At 41.8% G+C, this 25,795-nt stretch overlaps 1 protein-coding gene across 10 annotated transcripts in view; it reads left to right on the top strand.

The window, feature by feature from the left end:
• Window positions 1-25,795, top strand: part of DNM3 (dynamin 3) — a 171,939-nt gene that overhangs the window by 133,747 nt on the left and 12,397 nt on the right. For 8 of the 10 annotated variants that reach the window (XM_017815672.1, XM_017815673.1, XM_017815671.1 and 5 more), the window contains 3 exons: window positions 13,083-13,247; window positions 17,664-17,890; window positions 18,489-18,725. In XM_017815672.1, coding sequence (XP_017671161.1) covers window positions 13,083-13,247; window positions 17,664-17,890; window positions 18,489-18,725 — 629 coding nt within the window. Of the gene's footprint in view, window positions 1-13,082; window positions 13,248-17,663; window positions 17,891-18,488; window positions 18,726-25,102; window positions 25,297-25,795 lie in introns of all 10 variants that reach the window. The other 2 variants (XR_001874952.1, XR_001874951.1) reach the window with 1 other exon arrangement.

The following is a 25,795-nucleotide window of genomic DNA, read 5'->3' as shown; positions in this document are numbered from 1 at the left end:
ATCCAGCAAGCTGCGGTGTTAACCTTTGCTGGGCCATGCTGAACATGTGAAAAACCAGTGCTTTTTTGTGTTTGCACAGGATCTTTGTTTGCAGTGATTAATGGTCCACTAACAGTGTCCAGTGCAAGTTCAGTGCAATGTACAAAGTGTCTTTGATGCCAGACGTTCTACAGTGCTGTGCAGAAACTAAAGCTAATAGTCATAAGCCTGAGAGGACTGGAATGTTTTCAATTTACTTTTAAACAAATGACTTTATTGTGCCATTCTCACATGGGAGTAAATTCCACAGCCTCAGTGCCACATTAGACAAAACTTTTTTACCTGCTGGTTTCTGTTTATACTTGGAGAAAAGAAATTAACCTCAGTTAGGAGTTGGGGGGAATAAGACAGCACTATTAAACTTGGTGGGAATTTTGGCAGGGGCTTTACTGAGAGCAGAGTGGGATAGAGGAGTACAGGATGTAGCTGAAGGATGATTTGTGGTGCAGAGTGAAGTTCAGGAGTTCTTTGTGGCTGAAAATCAAACTCATGAAGGGCACCTGTAGGACAAGCATTAAAACTGGTTTTGCCACTTCTGAAGCGTAGGGAAGTGGTTGTTGTAGTCTGAGTAAATGACAGTGGATACTGGGAAGAAGGTTTCTAGTGATTGTGGTTGGAGATGGATTGGGCCCAGTTCCTGAAAGGAGCAATTCTCAAGTAAGTAATGGGTGCCTGTATCCATACAGGAATGACAGCTCTTGACCTCAAGGAGAGAAGGCGTCCCTGAACTCACCACATTGCTCTTACAATGGTAACGATTTTCAGACTAAGACAGGGAAGTTTTGAGAGAATGAGACTTCGTGGTTTAATACCATGGATTTGTAAAAATTTAAAATATGTGCAAAATGCCTAAGTAGGAACATGGATTCATTCAGCATTGCTCCAAGTGGGAGACCCTCTCATGCTAATAAGTGCATTGTGATCTTCTGGTAGATATAAATGCACAACCCATTCCAGGGACTCCTTTTGATCGAAACATGAGTGTGCATTAATTACTAACAGAACCAAGAACACTTGATTTTTTTTTTTTAACTGCTCACTTAACCTTTTTTTATACTAAACCTTTTTTTTACAAGGCTTTTGTTTTGTACTTATTACATGGTTTTATGACTTTATAAATCCATAAGCAATCAAGGAAAGGATTTGAGTTTTGTTTTGACTAGTTTTTGGTTTTACCTTGGCCATCTACAGTTCATTAGTATTTTACATTACATGTCACTGCATGGAAATCCAAATGGAAAAAAAATTATTACAAGTTTAAGTGTTGCTCAGGTAAATGCAATTGCAAAAATTGGAAAAAGAAATCCCCTCACTTGAAAATAGCTCTAAAGCCTTTTGTTTTCCTCTGATATTTTTAACTCCCATCTGGTCTTTTCCAGTATAGCGGCTCGTCTCTGCGCAGTGGCTTCCCGTAAAACCTTACATCAGTTACAAAATTAACAATGTAAATGGTGCAAATAATTTTGCAGTGTCCTCAGAGCCCTAAAGCCTTTGCTGCCACTGGTTTGGCCTCTAGAGAAAGATGTACCTAAAGGTAATGTACACTGTAAAGAACAACAGGGAAAAGGGTCTATTTCCACTCTGACTTGTAAAGCAGGGAAATTATGTCCACTTGGTTTCTTCTCAATTCGTAATTTTTTTCCTATTTGAAATAAAAAGGTATATGTTGATCATGGCTGAAAAGAAACCAGTATGTGTACAGCAGGTGACAGATTTTTAACACAGCCAGATGCTGCCATGAGTCAAGCCTGAGATCAGGAGTGGTACTCAGCAGTGCTGGGAAGCTTGTGGGGGCAAAGGCAGGGCCAGTCCTTCCCAGGTGATGCCTGTACATGGTTTATTTCCATGAGCAGAACAATGATTTTGTGACAAATCTGGGTTTTCTAAATAGTTGAAGGTGTGTTTCAGGAGTTGTTGTGGAGCTTCTCTCCCTGTGGTTGGGATCAAACTATGTAGGAGAGGACAGGGTCACTTTTGTTTAAACCAGGCCGAATGTTCCTCTCCATCCTGTCCCAGCAGCAGGTGCCCAGCTGCCCTGTTCAGATGGAAACACAACTGTGGTGAGGGAATATCACCAGGACCTGAGGCTGGATTAGCTTTCCAGACTGGGCAGGGTAAGGAGCAATAAGGTGCTTTTGCCTAAGACTCCTCAAACTCTCTGTAACGCACTCACTTCCTGCCCATCTGGAAAGGCCTCTCACTTGCAAAATGTCTTGGGAAAAGAGAGGAGGAGGGAACACGCTGAGAATGAAGCATCTCATCCCCTTTGTCTCCCAAATGCCTGTCTGCAGCAGGCATATAACCTGTGCTTAAAGGTGGCTCCCTGGGGGGCCCGAGTTTGGCAGGCAGACTGGTAGGAAACACGTGCTCTGAAGCCAGAAGGTGTCTCAAATTAAGTACTTGAATCTTGCCACGCAGGTCTTAATAATCCATGAATGGATTAATACTAATATGGTCATAAGGCTATAAATTCAGGGATTTTGACCTCAAAGTCTTTGAGTGTGTTTAAAAATAGCTCACCCATCCTCATTTTATCACTTCATATACTCTGACACAATTTTGGAACCTGCTCCATCCCATCTAGCAGGGGAACACTATAATTAAGAATCAGTTTTGAAAGGCTGTTCTCTCTTGGCTTAAGGCAGAATAAGGCTTTATGTATTTTGCAGGACATTATAAACAATTCATCGGCTAAAATTAGCAGTAAAAAGGGAGCCCCAGCTCTTTCCTGCCCTGTGGTTTGTACCACAAAGACTTAGTGTTTTTAAATCATGACAGAGCTCTCTAAAAACCTTGAAAGCATATTATGTATGTGTCACTTTGGCTCAGTTAGGAATAGTCTCACCTCCGAGCCAGAAGGCCATGGGTTCAAATTCCATGCCCGCCCTTGGATTTAGCTGTCTCACAGTAATTTTATTGCAGAAAACATTTTTGAATAGAACCATAGGGGAAGAAGAGGGAAACTCTTGTGTCTGTAACTGCACTGTGAGACATTCAGTCATTGGGACGGTAGGTTAAGCCACGGCTCCTCCTGCCCAGCTTTGCTCAGCAGGCATACACCCTGGAATGGGAGACAGGGGAGCCCTAATGGTGTGGCAGTTTTTTGTCTTCTTGACAAAAGCAGTTCCAGTCCTTGGGAGTGTGTGTGGGAGCTACTGCTCCCTGCCTGAAAGACCTTTGTGTTGTCCTAATGCTGCCACAAGGATGGGGATTCCTTGGCTGTACATTATTACACAAGAGCTGCAAAATCAGAGACGTCAGATAAGCCTTGACTTCACCTTTTGCTGCTTATCAGTAACAGAAGGAGGGAAAAAATCAATCCTTTTGAACTGAAAATGGCATAGGTCATTTAAAAAGTTAAATTGCAGAAATAACCAACTGAAGGGCAAGGTTAGGGTTGTTTGTGGCAACAGTAAAGCCAGGTGATCTTAACTGCAGAGGTAAACTCCATGTGGTGTCTACTTGGACCTCAGGGGAGAGTCCTAATCACTAATGTCCTTTTTACCTTGCCCAAAGAGAGGAGGTTGGAGTGACTTAAACTTTATAGTTTCATTGTGGTTTGTGCCAACGAGAATGTGGTCTTATTACATGAAGTGTTTATGTTTGTTGCTTACAGATGTATATTAACTTACCAGAATCTCATTGTCTCTTAAAATTTATTTTAGGGAGGGAAAAAAAATCTTTCATTTTCTACTGGTTTTATAGAATTAAGTAGAAGGGGTTTGGCATATTTATACAAAATGGAAGCCATGTCATAAATGTTGTGTGCAGCACAGTTGCTCACAACTCATTTCTTACCCTGAAAATAATTTACCCAATAATTTTCAATTTCTGTTCTTGTGGCATGAATCCAAAATGCTTCTGGATGGATGATTTTCTTTTGTTTAGATATATTTGTTACACTATGATTTTCTTTTGTTTAGATATATTTGTTACACTTCAGTAAAGTGCTTGGTGTTTTCAAACTCCTCCTCTGATCGGTTTTGAGGTTTTTTTGCTACAGAAATGTTGCAGATCACTTCTTGCTTGCAAAGTTAAAGGGGATCTTAGATGGGGAGTATTGAAGTGGTGATCATTGATCAGTGGGGTAGGAGTTCCTACCAGAATTTGTAGACCACTGTGACTCTGCCTGACAAAGGGCTTATGGAAAATCCATTAATGTGTATGAGAGCTTTGAGTCTTAGGACCTGAATTATCAAATGAATGTTTTGATGAGAACTCTGGCTGAGATATGTTTTGCATATGACTAACATCTGGGAAAGGCAGATTTAACAACATAAGATACTGGTGGTTCTTGTATGTCCACTTGCTAAATTAAATTACATACGTTCCTGTTATGAATTTTTTTTCAGATAAGCAATTACTGTGGGTGCCACAGAAAGTATGAGAATTGGGGCAAGAGATGGGGGATAATCCCTCTTGTCCTGGCAGGACTGTTGGCTCAGTTAGTCACATCTGCAGTGTGGGGTAGGGTGGTCCCTGCAAGGCTTGAGTCAGTAATAGTCTGTCAAAATTCGGGGTAAAAGGCAGGCTAGGGAGGTGTCCACAAGACAGATTTCTGTGCTAGGATGGGGTCCATGCTGGGAGAAAAAGATTGAGAATCCTTCCCATGGAGCCTGGGTGAGCAGTGCTGACTGAAGGGGAGGCAAAGGAACGGAAATGGTGCCGCTCCGGAGCACAGCGATCCAATTGTGTGAAATCAGTGTGGGTGCTATTAAAATGCCATCTTCCTCTCCCTTCCCCTTTCCTTCCTCCCTCCCTCCCCCTCTGCTGTCAGCCTGACCGAGGAAAAGTCAAATAACGTAGGACTGTGTTCCTTGGCATCACAACTGCAATTTGCCTTTAGGGGCTTCAAACTTGAGAATGGAAGGTTTTAAATCTTGCTGATTCGTGCTATTCCAGCAAGCACATGTGTGAGGAGAAAGAACAATGCCAGTTCGAAAGAGAAATCACAAGTGAGAAATCATTGCTGCTAAATCAGGTGTTGCAGAGGCCAGTGGAAAAATCAGACACTAAGAAGAGTAGGAAATTACTTTGTTTAGAGCTGGGAAGGTTAACGAGGATGAAGTAGAAAGTGTTCTCTGTGTATTCCACCCCTAAGGATTTGAGCAAAGTTAGAGGGATTTATTTACTGATTATCCAGACTATACAACTGGCAATAAGATTAAGTGAGGAATTTTGGAACATGCTGACATTTCTTATTTGCATCATTTACTATGGAGATCATTTGTCGGTCCTGCACTGAGTTTGTGGTGAACCAGGGCTTAGTCTGGCCCAGCAGAGACAGATCTGGTACTTCTCATGGCTTGAGGGATGTGGGGGTGAAAACAGTTTAATGTCCTCTTTTGCATCTCAGAGAGGAAACATCACGTTTGTCTAGGTGCTTATCAAAGGAGAATTTCAGAATATTTTCCTAGACACCATTAATTACGGAAAAGAGTGGAGTTAGAGGAGACACATTGCATTAGATCAAGTAAAAATAAAAGACAAGGCTGTAATTTATAGAGCCCGTGCCCTGGATGCTGTACAGAGCTCCCCCAGTGCAAGGCCCCTCCGAGCCCGTCCCTCCTGGCGTGCACAGGGATCTGCACACTGCCCTCCTCCTCCTCCTCCTCTGGTCACAGTTATTGCAACCAGGCTGGTGGGTGCTGAGAAGTTACCATCTCAGCTGGAGGAAGTGAAGGGGGACCATGGAATAGGAGTTCAGTACAGGATCTAGGAAAAACAGAATTGTGAGTTTTATTCGTTATTCTGGGTGCCTACTTCTAAAGTGATCACATTTGATGAGAAACATGCAATTCTTATGTCATGCACACAGACACATTAAGTCATAAACTATACTTACTTAAACTATACTAACATGTAATCTTGGGAAATGTATTTCACCCAACCACTGTCCATGCACTGAGCACTAAGTTGCCCCACTTTTGTAAAATAAGACAATTCCTTGTTCCTAAAGGAATCCTTAAGCTGAGTCTTGTGCGCTGTTTCTGGAATAAGGAAAATTTTTTAGCTACCCTCTCTTGCATAGTTGCTGCCAAGTAAAAATCCTCAGTAGTGATCAGTATGACTCGCATTCCTTCTAAGAATGGTTTTGGTAAGGAGGTAAATAACAGAGATAAAAGGCAAGGTGTTATTTTAGTCTTTGTGATGACTCTAAATATTTCTCTGATCAGCATCATGGATGACTAATTTTCTTGCTTTCTGTTTTCAGCTTCTTTTGTAGAAGCTCCCAGATTTGTTTTTTTTTTTTTGTTCTTAGTGGACTGCATACCACAGCCAGTAGCTTTAATCCTGTAATCCTCAAATGTCCGGCTGATGCCTCCACCCACTGATTACTTCCCTTCACAGCAAATGATCCTATTCCCCTCACAGTTAATGTCCACTGCTGGATCAGGCTGCTGTCTCTGGAAATGTGTAACAAATACACAATAAATGTCAGCCTGAACATCATCGGGGCTAATCATTGCACTTCAAGTCTTCATCATCATGACTTGAATTCCAGGGTAACTCACTGCTGTTTGTGACTTCCCAATATCCACTGACCTCCTTCTACACTGAAATAAGAGCAAATATCGTGCCAATAGTATCTCACATCCTAGATTTTTTTTTTTCTAATGTGCTTTTATAAATATGGGGCACTTCATGTGTTGTTATGACAAGGAAATTCTTTGAAAAGTTTGCAAATTCCAAAGTAGTATTTGTTTTATAAACAAAGGTGCTGTTTTCCTTATGCCAGCCTCTTTCTGCTTTTGCTTGTCCAGCAGTCTGTTCTGAAAGGCATGAAGCAGCTGTTGGCCCCAAATCAAAACTTGCAGCGCAGGGAGGGTTATGTAAAAGTCCTTTGTGTGAGAGATGAACATGGCAGCAAATGGTGAAACTGGAATGCAGATTCTTTCAGGGAAGAGGGCTATTCACAGTAAGGTTTTTTTTTTTTACTTGATTTTTGCATAGAAAAAAAAATACAGGACATTGTAATTTTTTTTTTTTTTCATTTTCAGAAATCCCTTTTCCTGTTGCAGTGTTATGAGCTCATAATTTCATGCTGCTTTGCACCCAGTATCACCCACTGGATGGATGGGCTGTAAGAGGCTGCCTAGTTCTTTCCCTCAAGGCAGGATCTCTGTACCTAGGCCATTTCTGAGGGATGTCGCTCTAATCTTTGTGGGAGATTTGCAACTTTTCTAGTCCATCCATTTCTGTGCTTCACTGTTCTTACCATATAACACTTTCCAAATATTTATTTGGCATCTTTTTGTATCTGCAAAGACACTCATCTCTACCCTTCCACAAGTGATTTCTTTTGAACTCATCAGTCCTAATTATCTTAACTTTTCCTTTCAGATAAAATTTTACAGAACCCTGAATGTAATTTTCAATGGTTTCCTCTGAACGCTCTCAAAAGGTGCCATAAATTTCTGGTAGTGTGATAACCAGCACTGGATGCACAATTCTTGTACTGATTTCATAATAGCAAGACATTGTTGACTAATATTCTGTTTATATTGCACAGTGGATACAGTTCCTTTTCTGCTGAACTGCTCCTTAAGTGGCTGTATGTTTGTAACTGATTTATTCCTGCCCAAGTCAAATATTTTCTGTTCATAATGAATCCATCTAGATTTTTAAGCTGTTTCTCTAGGTCATTGTGAACTCTGGTCCTGTCATGTAACTTGTTCCCATTCTCTTCCAGTTTCTTCTTATCTGTGAGTATAATAAGCACAGGCTATAACCCACCATCCTGAGCTTTAAGGCTTTAATAAGCACATTATAAAACACAGCCCATATGAAAGTCTCCTTTCATAGAGTTTTCCAGCTTGACAGCTTTTCTGTGGAAATGAGTATCCAACCAGTGACTGCAGGGAGAGCACACTTCCATTAATGAAAATGTCACATGGATTGTGTCAGAAAGCTTTACTGAGGTCTGAAATATGTGATATCTCATGTTAATACCTTACCCGTAAGATCTGAACCCCTGCTCTAAAATGAGATTGGATTGATTTGGCATGATTAGTTGTCAACCTGTTAAAAACTGTAAGATGAAAGTAACTCCAGATTGTTCGAGTTCTGGTAATACATCATTCCTTTCAGTCTCATAGTTTCAAATCAGCTTCTTGATTGAAGAAGGCAGGAAGAGAGCCTGACATAGATTCTCAATGTTTGGGATGGCTAAAGCCATGTAAGTACTTGGGGAGCAGTATGGGGATTCAGCAGGAGGATTTAGCTAATGGTCTGTACTATGCAATGTCTGTAACCACAGAGAAGAATCTGAGTAGATGATTGTTTAAGCTAATCCAGAGAGTTAAATACTTGGGAATCAAATTGAGCCTAGGGTGTATCATTCTTCTCAGGGGTTATGAAGTGAGAGAGATCGTGTGTGTGAGGGAAAGCTGGATCGTAACCTCTGCTTAGAGGAGTTCAAGGCTGCTAATGAAAGCCTTAACAGCTGAAAGGGGCTGCCTGTGGGTGGCTCAGTAAAGGGAACAGCAGTACAAAGTCAGAAGATGCTGAAAGCATGGAAGAGAGTGGCAAAGTCACCCTCTGTGAGGGAAAAGGACAACTTCCAAGCTACCCGGGAAGTGTTCTTTCTCTGCTGCTTGCTTTGTTGTAAATACACAAAAGTAATGTATTGTCATTTACTTGTGGTTCCTTCCAATAAGAAAACCTCACTGTGTGAAGCCATCATGTGGTTTCAGCAGTCCTCTGGCAAAAGGCACACTATGTACAGCTGAGAGGATCTTAGCTAAATTATATATACAGCAGCATCAAACTGCAGTGGAGAGAGAGTCAATGTAAAGATTTAGGAAAAAGGAGGGGGGTTTAAGACAACTGTAGTGTGCTGAGTGTTCGTACATTAAAGAAAATATTTCTTGGACAGGAATAGATGAAATAGATTCCATATTCGGCAGCTGTGAATTAAAGCATAAATAAAATCTGGAGGGAATAATAAATTTTCAGGTGGTGGTTGTTGTTATGAACTTGCATCTGTAAATGAAAGATCCAAAAGCAGCTCTTAAATGAGCAATTTCTTACTGAAGCCATGGACGTATTCCTTAGTGTACAGAGAATTGTTTTGCTGCTGCTCTGGTTTTTACCCTGGAGTCACTCACCTTCCAGTCTGCTTCCTCTTGGTCATTCCTAGTAGAATGCCTTTTTGATTACAGAAAATTGCTTGATACACTTCTCTAATGAAAACACTAGACAAATGCTCCTTCTTGGAACTGACATCAGGAATGTTATACAAGACATTCTTAAATATGCTGGCAGCTGCCCTGAATGTAATGAAATCATGGAAATTAGAAGTGTTGCGCTCTCTGTGTGGCCAGCTCAGGACTGTTTTCACTACGTTACCCAGTTTTACTGTGAATTTTAAAAGGAATCACTTTTCATTACGTTTTCTTGGGACGTTCTTCAACACGCTTATAATTTCTACAGTCAGGAAAATTATCCTGATATTCTAAGATGCTGCTCCTTTGTTTTGAAATGCACACAATTCCTCCTGCCCGCATCCCTTTGCACCGTACTAAATCATTCCTGTTGCAACAGAGGGTTTACAGTCTTCAGAAGATCGAAAACTTTTCCAGTAGAAATGCATGTGTAGGGTGAAATCCTATTTCCACTGCAGCCAGCAGTAAAATTCCCACAAACTTAAGTGGTTTGGATTTCACATGCAGTTTTTAGTCTGCTCTTGTATGACACGTTAGTTAATCCTTAACACGTTCTCAGTGCAGGAGGTGTGTAAATGCGGGAAAGCAGCAGAGTAGCAGTGGTGTGTACTTTGGGTTTCAGTCCTTTCCATGCAGGGAGCACAGAGCAGATCTGAAAGACAGGTGAGACCCACAGCAGTGTGCGAGGAATGGATATTATTTTCAGTCTTCTGAAGTGCAGAGAGCAGAAGGGAAGGACCTTCTCTCTGTGGGGGTGTGTACATAAAGGGAAGCACCGTCCTGGCTCCCGGGTTACCTTCCCTTGTCTGTGGTGTTTTCACCTGTTGCTTCTCTGTAGCTTTGGTGTGTTTTCATCAGATATTCTGAACTTGGGTTTTCCAAGATGAATTAATTTTATTTACCTGGTTTTTAGTGCTCCAGCTTCTTCTGTAGTTTCTTTGTTGGAGGCTTACAAAGGTCCCTAAAGTAATTGCAGTTGTGTTCGTTTGAAGTGATAATATTCCATTCCTGTCAACAATTAATAGCAGTGTTAAGCAAGAGTCAACTGACTGAAAACTTAGCCCAGATTCATATGCTGTCACTTAACACTTGCTGTTGGAATTAGCAAGTTCTGGCTCGAGGATGAGGAACACTGAAAGGACTGGGGCTGCCCTGGCTGTTGGGAAAGGAGGCACAGAAACCTGTTTCCACTTCTTCATTCTCCTTTCCTGCTCAGCTTGACCGTTCTGTTCAGCTGCAGGCAGAGGGATGTGGGACGTTGCTGATGGGTTCTGCTGTGGGTTTATCCCTTGCAGCAGACTCGCAGGAGCCTTTCCAGAATGCAGAGGGACAGGGTCTTGGGCTGAGGGGTGGCTTGCACTGAACCTGGAATCACTGTGGTGCTCGATGAGAAAACAGCTGTTGTCAAAGAATGGCCTGGAGATGGAATAGGGCGTCTCTATCCCTTGTGATGCCCAGCTTTACTAAGCAACCTCATTTATGGATGCTGCCATTGGCACAACGCAGAGGCAGCTGCCCAAAGAAAGCCTGTAGGTGTACTGCAGGGCACAGAAATCTGTTGGAAGCAGATTTCCATCTGCTTGATGCGATGCAAACAAGATGGTTTCTGGCATGAAAAGCCTTCAGTTGAGACATCAAATCATTAGGAATACTATGGCCAGAAACTTTCATAATAAATTACTGTAAACTCGTGGAAGATTGATCTTTTTTGATTTCAGAGAAAATAAATCAACAGTATGAAGTCAGTTCTGTTACAGTTTCAAACAAGAGGCTATTACCCTTTGCCTTAAAGATCAGAGACAAATTACTATTTTTACTTTACATTCTCTTGATGAGGATAATGATAAACATCTGTCACTTTGCTGCTTAGCCAGCTACAAATCTTACTGCAATCTGTAATTTAAACAGTGAAAAAAAAAAAACAACAAAAAAAACAAAAGAAAAAAGATACATGAACAAACTGCACTTTATATAGTGAAGAAGAAAGAGAATAGAAGTCAAATTCAGGGGAACTGGGAAGGGGCCATTTTTGGTTTGCTTGGCTAAAATTTGCAGATATATGACAGATGTATGATTTTCCATTTATTTGATATGTCACGGGAAAACTTAACATTAGTTTCTCTTCAGACACGGAGACTGAGGAAGATACTCAATCTGCACTTTGTGACTTTTTGGCATATGCAGTTTATTAACAAAATTATTAAGGTTTGTTAGGTATGCGTCTACTGGTGTTACAACATAGAAAATCCTATTTTCATCAAGATTTCTTTCAGTGTCCTCCATAGTCCCAAGATTTTTAGGAAGCATTGCTAATTATTTTTAAAGATTAGCTGTTCTTTCAGTAGTTCACCTGTACTTTTGAAACTTCTTTTGCCATCACTTGGTTTTGTTTCTAAATGGTACAAAACTATAACTTAACAAAGCACAAACACCTCATTTCATTTAGACTGGACTGACCAAGATGTAGTTTAAAAGGAGTAGATACGAAGTGCTAAATGAGCAGAAACTGGCCCTGCATTAGGAAATTAAACCAGAAATCCCTTTTTGGCCTAGTAAGAAGGCATTTCATGCAAGGAGAAGCCTCTTTGGTGATGTTTGCATATCTAGCTCTAGTGGCCTTTCACTGATGGGTGAGATACTCATTTCAGCTGCTCCAAGATTCTGTAAAGCACCAGAGATATGCAGATTTTAGCTAAACACTCCACTGTAAATGGAGCTGTGCTGATACATAACTAGTTCTCCTTATTGGGTTCTTCAGTACTTTCTCTTTCTTCATGTTCAAAGCCGGGTTGGGTGGGGCACTGAGCAACCTGGGCTAGTGCAAGGGGGTGCCTGCAGGAATCTGCCCGTGGCCTGAATGAGGTGAGCTTTAAGATCCCTTCCAACCCAAACCATTCTGGGATTCTGTGATTTTTATGCTTCCAGGTATCCACCGAACAGATTTAGATTTTATAGTTCAAGGTACCAAGGCTCTGGCGGTCGTTTTCACGGAGAAGTATTATATGTCAGAGTTTGGGGAGCATTGTTCTTTGTACTTTCTGGGTAGAAATTCCTTTCTTTTGGCATCTTTGAACCTCAGAAAGCAGTTTGCTTTTCACCAAAAGGCTACTATTCTTTTTTTAGGTTTTCTTATATTTATACAAGCCAGACTGGAGCAAAGTACAGGCTTTTTAGCTTCTAGTTAAAGTTCCTGGTATTTTCTTTAATTAGCTCAGCTGTTTACATACAAAGAAGTGTTTTTCTGTCCAATGAAAAAGAGACCTCTAATATATAATCCAGCAAATGTTATGCTGAGCCTTGAGCACTGGAACCACTGATGCTTTTGCTGTTATCCTTCATAAATCCTTTGTTTATATAGGTGCTATTCTTACCCAACAGGTTTGAGGCTGAACTATGGAATTTGTCACAAACAAGTCAGCCTTAAGTAACACAGGTGGATTTTACCCATAGGAGGGTACAATTCAAAATCCAGACTTAGGGTGCTGCTTTCTTGCATGGGTCAAGCTGACTGAATCTGAATGGTAAAAGATTTGTTAGTAAGTTTTGCAGTAAGTGATCTGAGGTGATAATTTTTTGGTGTGTCATTTACCACCACAAGTCTTTGTCTGAACACCTTCTTTAATATTTGTTTGGAAATATATAATGTACTTTGTGCAAAAGGTCTCATATGGCATTAACTTTAAAGGTCCTAATTTCATGATGCTGAACATTAATGTTAAAGTCCAGTACTTTATATTTTAACCTCTGGGTAGTCTTTGTATGAGTTACTTTGCTGGATTACTACAGTTTAAGTCCAGGGGTTTTTTCCCCCAGTATATTTCCAGTTTACTGCAATCTGAAAGACTTGACTTTTCTTTTTATTTTTCTTTTGTGTAGACTGAAAATGAGGAGAATGGCCAAGCAGACAATTTTTCAATGGACCCCCAGCTGGAGAGACAGGTGGAGACAATTCGAAACCTTGTGGACTCCTACATGTCTATTATTAACAAATGTATCCGAGATTTGATACCGAAAACAATCATGCATCTTATGATCAATAACGTAAGTAGCAGCCAGGGTTCTAAATTATTTCAACATGTCTGTCAAATCTCTTACTCTCAAGCACACCTCTTGGATGCAGCAGCAGCAACAGCGTGTTCTAAAGAGAACACACTCCCATCAGTGTCACACTCTTAGACAAAATATTCCATAGTACTAGGAAGTTCTGCAGCCTTCTCAAAGGCTGGCACACTGCCTTTAGTGCTTACCCCAAAATGCTAAAGACTGAATTAATGTACATCTCAGTCAGAATGTAAGTTATTATTTAAAGGTACATCACACTTGGTTTGGGGTTGGCTTGTTTGTTGTTTTGGGGCAGGGGGGTTGCCCCAAAAAAAGGGGGAGAACGGACAGGAAAACTGGGAGCTCCATCTAGGCAGTCTGTGAGAGCAGCAAAGCAGAGTTGTGCTTCCTTGATTTTCAATCTACAGCCTTTTGTCATGGGTTTGTAAAGTAGTTCTTATTTTATTTGGGTTTCTCTATATTTTCAGGTTACCATTTTAAAGGAATAAATCTAGAAACCTTGGACAGTGTTGTTTAGATAAGCAGATGTGGTTGGTTGATTTATTGTGTGTGTCTTTCTTAGATTCGAAGATTCTTTGCTTAAAGAAATGGCTTTGAGATACTGTTGTTATTCCACTGCAGTAGGATCTCAGCCTTTGCTGCCTGGCAGAGTTCTGAATGGACCTTGTTGAAAACTAAGCTTAATATTAGTGCCACTGCTGCCATATAAATTACTGATGGGGAGCACAGCTCCTGCTAGTTGTGAGTAGCACTGTTTCGGTGAGGTCATCAAACCAATCAGTCTTTAGGAATACAATATGCTGTGAGGCAAATCTGGTTAGAAGGCAGCATTTGCTTTTGACTCAGAGCCACCTCTAGCCTTCATCTGATGGATTTCATTAGCCCTGTGGACTTTGTGTTGCATTTAAGAGTTAGGTGGTTGGACAGAAAATTTCAGTGGGATTTTCTGGTACATATAATACAAGTAGCATTTTTGCATGAGGGCAAGTGATATTTCATTAACTTCTTTAGGTTTAGAGGAGTCAGGCTGCAAGTCTAACCATGGGTGAGTTTTTACAAAAAACATGGGAATAATGGAACTGCCTTTTTTTCCCAGAAATCAGCCACACTTTTGACTTTTTAAGGTGAGTGTGTTCTCACTGCTCTTTCCAGATCACCCCTAGCAACCTGCTGCTTTGACTTTAGCCCATCTCCAGTGCCTTTTGAAAGGGCTGGGCTTTAGCTCTCATTTCATCAACGGCAGAGCTCGGTGAGCAGTTCCTTTTGAAACCTTACATTAAATTTTCTGCCACTCACCTCCTCATATGGAATCGTTTAAGGGTCTCTGAAGTGTGTGTGTTACTCAGAAGTAGATTACTGTAAGATTTTATACTTTCAATCTCATCAGCTGTTAGTGACATTGATAGAGCCTGCCATGCTGGCTGGCCATGGCACGCAGAAAAAACATGCTTAAAACATCAGCTACCTTTCAGTTGGCCTCATTTGGGCTTCCTTGTGAGCTCAGGCCTATCCCTCCATCCTGCAGTTTAAATTGGTGGCAAAGAATCAAAGCATTTTAAAGGACTGTGAAGAGCGGGGCTAGAAGCACTAATGAACTTGTTTCTGTACAGCATAGGCAATAAAATACTATATTAAAAATAGCTAAAATGTCAATTTAAAAACATCAGGGCTATTAAAAAGAGAAAGAAATGGTTGAATTAAGACTGCTGAGCCATGCCAAAAGGTTGTGCAGAGACCTGGAAAGCTGTGGAGCTGTGATGGAAGGTGGGTCCTTTCAAGTTGTGTGTGTGTTCCTTGGTGTCTTCAGAAGTCCAATACTTCCACAAGGACAAGTGAAAACACCCTCCTTCCCCCCTAATGAGCATACTCTGTATTTTCTGCTGCCCCATCATGTTGCCTCCAAAACTCTGGAAACAAATCGATCCCAAGGAGTTTGTTTCCATGACAATTGTTACCTCCCAAGTTTTCCTAGAACTTCCTTTCCACTTTGTGGGCCTGTAAACAAGCACTTAAAATTCAAGGAAAGTATCGGATTCAAACTCAGTGTACAGAAAATAATCAGATGTTGTCCCTGAGCATATTTTGAGGCCTAAACCTAGACTATTGTATTCCAAATGCATTGCTTATTGTTCCCTTAGGGTGGATGTTGATTACCTTAAAAGAAAATACTTTTACCACACAGAACTGCATTGAGTTACCATTAGCAATTCAAACATGCCCGAACAAAACACACATTTCCAGTTTGTATTTCATGGTGCCCAGGTATCCTTGGTATCCTCTCTGAGGGGTGGTCTCAGAGTAGTCAGTGTATGCTCCATGAGCAGTGCTGGTAGTGATCTCAGCTGAGTAAAAAAACTCCAGAGTACTCGTTACTACCAAACTGAAGGGTGAGGAATGGGTTGTGTTTGCATTTGAGGCAGAGATGTGTGTTGTAGTCTTCCCACTGATGAAGTTACAAGCCTACCTTACCCCACTTCAGAGTGACAGGGCAAGTTTTAGGGCACTGGCCTTTTGGATGCTTCCTGTGGTTCAACTTTGACTGCAGGTCTGTGAAGGAAAACTTTTTAAACCATTCCTGTGAGTCTGTTTTCCAGAAAGGATCAAAGGTGTGAGTAAGCATCACTTTCCCTTCCATTTCCAAGGTGGAGGAAGTGGCTATTGTGGAAGATCTTCCTCTGTCTAGTACAGCACATCCAATTGCAGAGGGCAGGAGGCTGATCCAAGAACCATCCTTAACACAGCAGTCTTCCCTTTCCAGGGGGGTTCAGGCAGTTACTTGAGTCCCCTGCTAGTAACAGACAGGGACCTCTCATGATAATTGTCACAGGCTGATTTTTTTCAAACAGATATTTGTGGTTTAACAATGCTTTTACAATCAGCTCTGGCCTTAATCTAATTTTAGGACTTCTTCTTCTTCTTTTTTTGAAGTGATGCCATTAAAATGCTCATTTCATCGAGCAGAATGTGATGCTGTTTAACTATGATATCTGTTTTTAATGTGGAGTTTTTGGCAATCATGAGGAAAGTAGTGTACTCTGGCTCTTGATCAGTACCATCTACTGGAAAACAGCATGAAACTCATGGAAAATTTTTGCAGGCTTTGCTAATAATTTGTGCATCTCCTGTCATACGTGAATGGGGAATGACAGCCAAGCCCAGGCAATATGGTTTTGTTTCCCTGTGAGGTCTGTCCTGGCCGTCTTCTCATTGCTGGGTGACCAGAAAGGGTCCCTTGCCTGAACAGCCTCACTGCTCTCACTGACCTCTCCTGAACACAAACAGTGCCTTAGTCTCGCTGTCAGGATTTAAATCAGCATTGCTAAACTAGCACAAACGGAGCTCAGGTTTATGTAATCAGAATCCTGGGAATGTATTATTGTCAGTATCTCCAGCTCAAAAAAGTTTTATAGAGCAAAGCACCAGATGAGAAATAGATCAGAACAGCAACCAAAGTCTCAAATGCAAGGATTTAGTAGGTCAGCAGTTGGTCTATTTACCACAGTCTTATTTAATCAGAGTACCTCTAGCTTTTTATGTCTCTTAATGTGGCCCAGGTTTCCATAACCAGGGCAGGCATAGCAGGAAATCAGTATAGTAAATTAGATTACTTGGAGACTTCTCCCTTCAGTTGGAGTGTGTGTGGATGAGATATTCAGAATCTGACAGAGTTGTTGGAAATGAAAGACAGTGTCTACAGTAGGGTAAATTGTTGCTAAGAAAATAAGTGACACAGATGTTATAAAGCCTGAAAATTCTAATTCCATGGGGAATCTATATCTGATGGTACTGTCATTTACCTCTCAGTCAGCCATTTAGAATTGGACCAAAATGCCAGCTGACTCCTGGGAGCTGTTGGGAAGCCTGTTTGAAATGAAATGTAAACATAGGTGTCACCTTAGAGATGTAGAACAGTGTTAGCTCCAACCATGTCTAGTGTTTCATAGACAGACCCAAAAAAGGCCCCAGTGCACTGTGGAGCGACTGCACAAAACCATCTTATTGTCAGATGTGAACTGCTGTCTCAGAATGTGGCTCTGTAATTGCCACAAGCCCATCTGTGTCCAGGCAGCTGCTAAAAGGTCCAGTCCATCCTTTTCCAGCTGCGGGGCCCAGCTGCATGTGCCAGCCTTTCCTTGGGACACAGCTAGACTTGAGGCTGCTGCACCATCAGCTCAGTCTGAGCTCTGCATCTTTCAGTCCCTGATGTGACCTAACAAAAACTGCGTGACCAGTAGAACTGGTGAAAACTAGTAGGAGAAACTGGTTAAATTGAGGTATGTCTGTCTCCACCGTATTTGCTCAGTGTTGTGTTTCCCGCAGAGATTTTGTTTGTTTGTTTATTTCTTTGGTGGTTTGGGGTTTTTTTGTTTTGTTTTTTTTTTTCTGATGAAATAGGTAAAAGAATTTATCAACGCAGAGCTCCTGGCTCACTTGTATTCTTCTGAGGACCAAAACACTCTGATGGAGGAGTCGGCTGAGCAGGCGCAGCGCCGGGATGAGACGCTCCGCATGTACCAGGCACTGAAGGAAGCCCTGGCAATCATTGGGGACATCAGCACTAGCACCGTCTCAACCCCTGCTCCCCCTCCTGTGGATGACTCGTGGCTTCAGCAGGCCCGCAGGTGAGGAGCCTCCAATCTGTATTGCCGTGAAATTCAGGACAGGCAGACGGAGTCAGCATCAGTAGCTCCCTCCCTGCCTGTCTTTTTGGGAAGATGTTCCTCCAGGTCTTTAATGACATCTGTGAGGGAAATCAAAACATTTTCCCACATATACGTCTTCTGTGGATATGTCTGTAACACCAGGCAGGAATATCTGCCTTGTAGGAGACCATCCAGTGGATTTGTAGCTTTTCTGATGCTTCAAATAGCAGCTGCTTCTGTCACCCCAGTTGTACATCCACAAGGCCTCTTTCTTGCAAGCTGTTACAATAATTCAGCGTCTCAGGCTCTGTGTCCTAGAAAACCCACTTAACAACACATTCTTAGAATGTGAATAATAAAATCTATTACGTTTACCTCTTTGCTTGTATGTTGTCAATGGGAAAAGTGTGGGACTTAATTATATGTGATCCTCTGACATCGGCAGCAAAGGAAAATGCCAAGAAAAAACAGTTGCCATAGGCATAAAAAGGGTTTTAACTTCTGTTTAAAGTAAACTAAAATACAACAAACAAACCGTCACCTTAATGAACTTTTAAAATCTCTGTTATTTCACTAGATCACCTCCTCCAAGTCCCTCAACTCCAAGGAGACCGACATTAAACAATCCCCCAACCAGACCTTTATCTGGCCGAGGACCAGCTCCTGCAATCCCATCTCCAGGCCCTCAGTCGGGGGCTCCCCCGGTCCCGTTCCGCCCAGGACCACTGCCTCCGTTCCCAAGTGCTGGAGAAGCCCATGGAGGACCTCCCCAGGTTCCTTCCCGGCCCACCCGGGCTCCTCCCAGTGTCCCAAGGTAAGATGTGTGATCTTCCTGGTGGTGGCATGGTTCTCTCCCTCTGGCATAACAGACAGACCCTGCGCTGTGTTGGAAAGCTGAGTGCCATTGTTGAGGGAATTTTGTAGCAAAGCAAAACCGGGCATTCCCTACAGAGAGTCAAAGCTGTTTTGAGGAACCAATTTTTAGCACAAATATGACTTTTTGAAAAGATAGGAAGATTTTTTTCATTTAAAAAAAAATTCCGGTCAGTCAGTTGGAAGACACTGATTTCCTTACATTAAGACCCCCAGTTCTGGTTGTGTTGTACCCACACAGGGGTTGAGAGAGAGAGAGAGAGAGGTCACCTACCCCTCCACCAGAAGTGGTGCCAGGGTGCAGGTCCTCACCTCTGCCATTCTAAATCCTCACCAGAGGAAGTAATGGCTTTTCTGGGGTAGAACAGGAGCAATCCTTGCAGAACTAGTGGAACACACTGGTAGGAGTCTGATTCTTGTCCCACAGGGCCAGTAATTTACAGCCAGTTAAAAACAGTCCATAGTGTAGATCATATGGTACAAAACAATTAGTTGAGGAACAGGATTTTCTTCAGCACACAGTTTCCTTTTCTTCCCAGGGCTTTGCATTTATCAGGACTTTTTAGAGTAGCTTTGCATATTTTATAATTTTCTGTGGCATTAACTGTTTTTTTATATAGGTTATATGGATAAAATGTCCTTAATGTTTATTTTCACAATGATGTAATACACATAATCACTCATATATACATATATATATATATATATATGAAAACCTCTGATTCCGAGGGCTTCATTAACTTCTTAAATTATGAGGGGCTGGGCAGATTAGGCAGTGTTGGAACAAAGGGTTTTCTCCATTTTTGATAAATTAACTGTTACTTTGAAAGTAGTCATGGTTTGAAAAAAAAACAAACCCGCCAGTTAAATAGAAACAAAAATAAAATGTGCACATTTTCAATTTTAAAAATGGTAATTGAGAGGAGAACCTTTGGAGAAAAACTTTATTTTAAATAGATGAGATCTGTTGTATTTGACAGTAACTTAAACTTGAGGCTTAGTGTTTCAAATATAATTACCCCTTATAACAGGAAGAATAAATAAATGAGGTATATCAAAGGAATGGGGTATTTTTATGTATTTGCTATGAAAAGGGTGTTGTTGCATCAATGCCCAACCACAAAACACACTCTTTCATCTTAGTGGATATCCTGTAGCTTGCAGTAGGGGCCATTGTGGAGAAACCTGGAATTGCCTTTCTGAGCTTTGCGCTGGAAGGGAAGAAGCCCAAGGATCATCCCCTCGTGGGAGAGCCTGGGGCTGGGCCAGAGGGCTCTGGCTCCAGTGCTTCCTCTGTGCCATCGGAGGGTAAATCACAGCTTAGAGACAGAGATGGGGTCCAGTGTTCTGCCAGTTGTGCTGCCGGAGAGAACCATGGCTCCTCTCCCCTCGCCTTGCCAGCCAGCACGGCTCCTTCATCCTGCCCGGCCGGGGTTTTGCATGGACACTGCTTTCCTGAGGTGGCTTGCCAAGAGCATGTCTGATGATCATCTCTTTCATGCCAAAGTGATAGGTGGGATGGAGACCAGAAAGGAATTTTCTAGCGCACAAAAGACACGTGGGTAAGCAGCCTGTGAATGACTCAGTTCGGGACTGCCACTGGTGGCATGAAAAGCACTGGTGGATAAAGGAGGTCAGTGATTTTTAAATGCTGTAGCTAGATACATAATTGAATGTGTGACTGCCTGACATTTTTGTGGAAAAAATATCTGCAATATGCATCCTCTGGGCTGGATCCTAGTTCTCTTTTTTAGAGCTATGTAAGCCTCGGACAAAAAAAAAATCTCAGCTGCTGAAGAATGAAGGAAGGGTTTGCTGGTCTGCCCAAACTTCAGGTTTCTCCTGCTGACTAAACTGTGAGGGAGGAAATCCCAGGGAAGGGGCTGCAGGGGAAATCACCTGAGGGGGACAGTGTGGCCAGCTCCTGTGCCTATTAAATGTTTCTTTTAAGCCCTGGAATTTCAGCTACGCTTGGTCTGGTTTTAATAACAGCCTTTGCAGGATCATAGGAAATTGACTCAGAAAATGGGTCTGAGATATTAAAAGGGGGGAAAAAGTGTTTTGAGGAAGAGTTCTTGTAGAAACTTGTGCTTTTTTGTGACTTACTTTTGAACTGGGGCTTTGTGCTTGGAACTGCTCCACCACCATTTTCTGCAGTGATTCCTTGAAGTGTCGGGATCTCTCCTATCTAAGGAAATAGTTTAGCTTCCTGAGAAGAAAGTAGTATTTTAAAGTTTATCTCTCTCTCCAGAGGAGCTTTTTCTTGCAGGCTCTGTCATGTGGAGCTGAAAATCCTGACATACTGAAGAAATATAAGGTTTCCATTTTCTCCTGTTCTGCCTTAAGATAAAAGATCATTTTCAGGGGGTAAAACTTGGGACTGTCCTTTTCCAATGAGCAGCTTAGCACACGTTTGGTGTGGAAAATTTGGCACCTTTTAGTGAGATACAGCCCCTGTCTTTAAAAACATAACTTTTTTCTTCAATTTTATTAGTTGAATAATAATATTCAACTTAAAATCAAAGGAATCATGCAGAAATAGCGAGCTCTCGCTGTTTTCTCACAGTTCCTCCCTTAATGCACAGGGAAAGGGAAAGACTTAGGGGAGCAGGAAATAATTTTCTTCCTTGCTTCGCTCTGATTCTAAAGCTGGTTTGGGTTATGTGCTCTGAATATTTCTGTAAGGAAACAGAAACTATTTGCATGATACATGCCTCTTTTAATTAATCCCACTTGAGGTGGGTGGATCTCTCCCAGCAAAGCCTGTGAGTAAAGGCCTCTGGCTTTAAGGGCTTGATGCCAAAGCATATATGATTTGTGAAATATTCTCCACTGCCAGAATTTAGATTATTCCCCCTCTCTCTTAAAAGGCTACAGTAGTATTTTGAAAGAAAATGCAGCTGTGTGCTTGCTTTGGTAAGATGGCTTTAAGCAGGCACTAGAGCTTACCATGATGGGTGTTTGCCTGCCTGTTTGACCAATTGAAGTTCTACTGTGGATGCTTTGATTTATAACTTTTAAATGCCCTGAATGTGAATCTCAGCTTTGCCACGAGGAAGACAATTGAATTGGAAATGTTTTTTTCTCCTGGCAGTAGAGCCCATGGTGTTTGTGGGGGTGGGAGGGTGCTCCCCTTTTCTCCCTGTGTCCTTCTCTGCAGTGCTACTGGGGATTCATAGAAGCTTTCCCAACAAAGCCCTGAAGATCATTACTCACTTTGTCATCAAAACATAAATGACCCCACTCTGTGAAACCCTGGGATGGGTGCTCTGAGCACATGTCACCCTCAGGCATGTGGTGCTGGTCCCCAAGGGCTGGGGGTGGTCTTTACATGTGAGGCAAGTGGTGGAGAGGGAATTCATGTTGTGCTGTTCGTGATCAGCCACATGCTGTCCCTACAGTCTCCTCCAACCCACAGCCAGCCAGCGTGAAAGGGCTGATGGGGGCTCTGCACTACCTTTTATTAAACCATCCAGGCTAATTACATGACCTGCTGTGTTGGTAGCTAATCTACATTGTAAGCCATCATTACATATTTCTACCAAACCAGCACAAAGAAGTACTTTTACCTCACAGTATTACAGTTAGAAATTTCCAGACGAAGTCAGGAGTGCTGCAGAAAGCATTACTGCCTGGCTGCCACCTGATTGCCAAATATCAGCCATTCAGTATGTTTTCTGTGATGGATTTTTATGCATTAGAGTTCTTTGGAAAGATTTAATGTAATGTCTAACCCTTCAATGCATTGAATGATAAGGGGATCCCTTGCAAAAATTGCACATGATCCTCTGAATAAAATCTGTCCTAGTGCATAGGCATATAAGACCAGAAGAGTTATCCTGCCTTAGCCTGGGAATCTTCTTTCTCCTCAGAGTTTGACCTTGCAGCCCTAAAAGCTTACTGCTGTATTTTTTAATGGAATATAAATAGTAATCCAATAGCCATTGCACCAAACTCTTCTGGCAGGATCAGTAAGTGCCCACCTTAGAGCATTTGCATGCTGACTGGGATGATCTCAATCTGAACACCCAAATAGAAGAGCACAGCTCTGTCCAGCATCCATGTCTCCTCTTTGAATGATCTTCAGTGAAGGTTATATTCAAAAAGTATAATCAGCAATTAGGAGTGTTTTCGTCTAAGCAAAGAGACAGGAGTGTTATATGGAGGGATTCCAAAATCCTGCTGAATTTCAGGAGAAAATAAAGCCAAAGAATAATTTAATTTAATTCTGTATTTCATGTCTGTGATCAAAAGAATATACAGCTACATGGGTGAGGCAAAGCCAGAGCCCCTCAAGGAGGGGATACTGATCTTCTGTAGTCCATATGTTTCCAACTCTGCCTGTCCAAAGACCCCAAAATCACAAGACTTATGAGAATATCAGTTATTCTTTCTGTGATTTCTGCCCAGGGGGAAGACAACCCTCTGTAATTTGTTACCCGTCTAATGTACATTTCTTGTTGAAATGCACACCCAGTAATATGTTACTTTGCTGCTGGCTGCTTCAAGCAGCAGCCTCCATTTATTTTCCCTTATCTCTTAGAAAGGAGCTCTGCATTTCCCCCTCCTCCACTGGCTCCTTTTTCACTATTTTCTTTTCCCTTTTTTCTGCCATTCCCTCGCTGTCCCTTTCTTGACCATACTGTTTGCTTCCTCTTTCACCTTTTTCCTTCACTTGGTTTCCTGCCTGGTCCATTTGTCTGCCTTCCCCATGTATTCCCTCCTTTCCTTCTCACCATCTTGTCTTGGTTTCTTTCCAGCTTACCCCTTCCCTTCCCTGCCACCTTTGTAAATCTGTCTTCCTTGCATTTCAGTCTTCTTTTAAAGTTTTCAAGCCATAAAATGCAATATTTGGCAATCTTTCTTAACTGCCTGGCGGCAGTAGCTGTAACACCCATCAGAAACACGAGCTACACGACTTGGGGCCATGTTTTGCCATGTGCAAAACCAGTTGAGGAATACCAGTCATCTTATGTGGGGTCATCTTGGAGCTTCAATCGTGGAATAGAATCATAGAATAGAATTATAGAATAGTTTGGTTCGAAAGGGACCTTTAAAGGTCATCTAGTCCAACCTCCCTGCAATGAGCAGGGACAACAGAAGCAATGAAAGAAGTAGCATTCTGAACAAGGATAAATATTGGAGGGAGGTCACAGCAGGTTGTAAGAACATGTAAAAAGTAACAATACAGCAACTCTTGTGGTTTCATTGTAATTCTGCAGTATGGAACTTATGAGAAATTTGGAATGGCATTTGCACTGAAGGACTGATTCTTCAGCTGCCTGAACTGTAATGCTGTGAGAGATACAGGAGGGTCTCCATTTCTGCTCCAGGAGCTTCACTGACTGCTGACCCTAAAAAGATGACTTTCTTTTAGACTAGCAATAGGATTTTGTTACTGCCTTCCTTTATATACCTCTCCTCCAGATGACTGTCCTGAAGATGGAGTAAAACAAAGTTCCTGGGATGCCACACACTGCATGTGCCACACATGTCTGCTGCCACTGACTCTAACTCCCATCAGCATCTTCTTTCATCAGCCAGAGGCAGGCTCTCCATATCTTCAGTGGTCTAGGAATTTTCTGATGGGCAGTACACTGTGGCAGTTGAACAAAATTACCTGAAGAATCACTTATTGTATGTGGAGTTTAGGTTTGATCTTATTTATCACGCCTCAGGTAGTTGTGATTATCCTTAGTATTGATCCTAAGCTACTTGCTCCTGCAACAAAAAAAAGTTTTTTAAAACAGGGTGAACTGGGAAAGATCCATTTGATTGGGACTGTTGCAAGTTACTTTCAAAATTCAGCAAAGAAGATCAGGTTGGATCTTAGTGTAGACCAGTCCTATGTGATGGGGAAGGGTGAGTAAAATGATGCAAGAGAGGGGAAGGCAGAAAAAGAGGAACCTGAAAAAAGTCAAAAGAAGTATCCTCAATCACAGTGGAAGCCTGCTTTGGAAGCATCAGCTTTTGTCTTCAAGATACTGTAGTAGAAGGAAGTGGTTTTTATTTTTAGCATCTCTCAAGCTGAAAAAGGAAAGTAGAGTCGAACAATAGCAAATGTTTGACAGAAATACAGAAACCTGAACATGTGTTTTGTCCCTAGTAATTATTTAATCTCATAATGGAGTAGTTTAATAACAGTTGCCATGAAGGCTGTGCAGGATTAGAGCGAGGGTGTTGAGCAGGAAATTTCTACCTTGTCTGAAAGAGTGGGCGAATAGCAGTGCATTTCTAGCCTTCCTTATGCTAGAAGAGAAAACATCTGACAGTAAATGGAGAGAAAGCATTGATGATTTGAACTTCTTGAACCTGCAGGCATCTTGAAAGGCTGTCCTTGAAACCCTCCTGTCCCCTGCAAGCTGTATTGGATCATTATTGAATGAGGGCACTCCAGGGTTACATTAACAACAGTGACACTGATAATCACGTTAGTTGTTGTCATGGACAAGAAGAGGTGCAACTCCAGCTGGAGGTGACAACCACGACATTTGCTCCCTTCTTGCACCAAGGTAAGTAAAGAGGAGAGAGGCAAAAAGGCAGAGGAAGGCCAAATCTGAGTAGGAATAGCAGCGTGGGCAGCAGTAGATGTGGTGTTCTGGGATACAGTACATGATTCAGTCTGATGCCAAACAGAGCAGCTACACACAGACCAGTGCACAGGACTTGAGCTACTGTGAAAAGATCAGATGTTCTTCCTGCTGATTTTGTGGCCCTTCTGTTGTTGTCTTCTGTGGACAGAAGAAAGTAGAACAGCATTCTGAACGTGTCACTCACCACTCCTAACTTTCTCTTCCTCCACGGGCAGTTTTGATCCTCTTGACCATCCTGACCTCAGGTTTCTGAAAGGTCAAGCCAGTCTTCTATGAATGTGTTGCACACTTGCTTATTTGACATGTTCCCTGCTGAAGGGCAAACAAGAACACACAGTTTCTTAAGAATAATAGTCTCTCTTGGTCGCTCTGTTGAATTAATTTTTTTTTGTTTACTCAAGCTGAGTTTTCCAAATGA

The sequence above is a fragment of the Lepidothrix coronata genome, unplaced genomic scaffold (genome assembly GCF_001604755.1).
Source record: "Lepidothrix coronata isolate B3197 unplaced genomic scaffold, Lepidothrix_coronata-1.0 Scaffold52, whole genome shotgun sequence".
Classification (NCBI taxonomy): Eukaryota; Metazoa; Chordata; class Aves; order Passeriformes; family Pipridae; genus Lepidothrix; species Lepidothrix coronata.
Note: the sequence above shows the minus strand (reverse complement) of the source record. Positions and strands in the feature narration are given on the sequence as shown.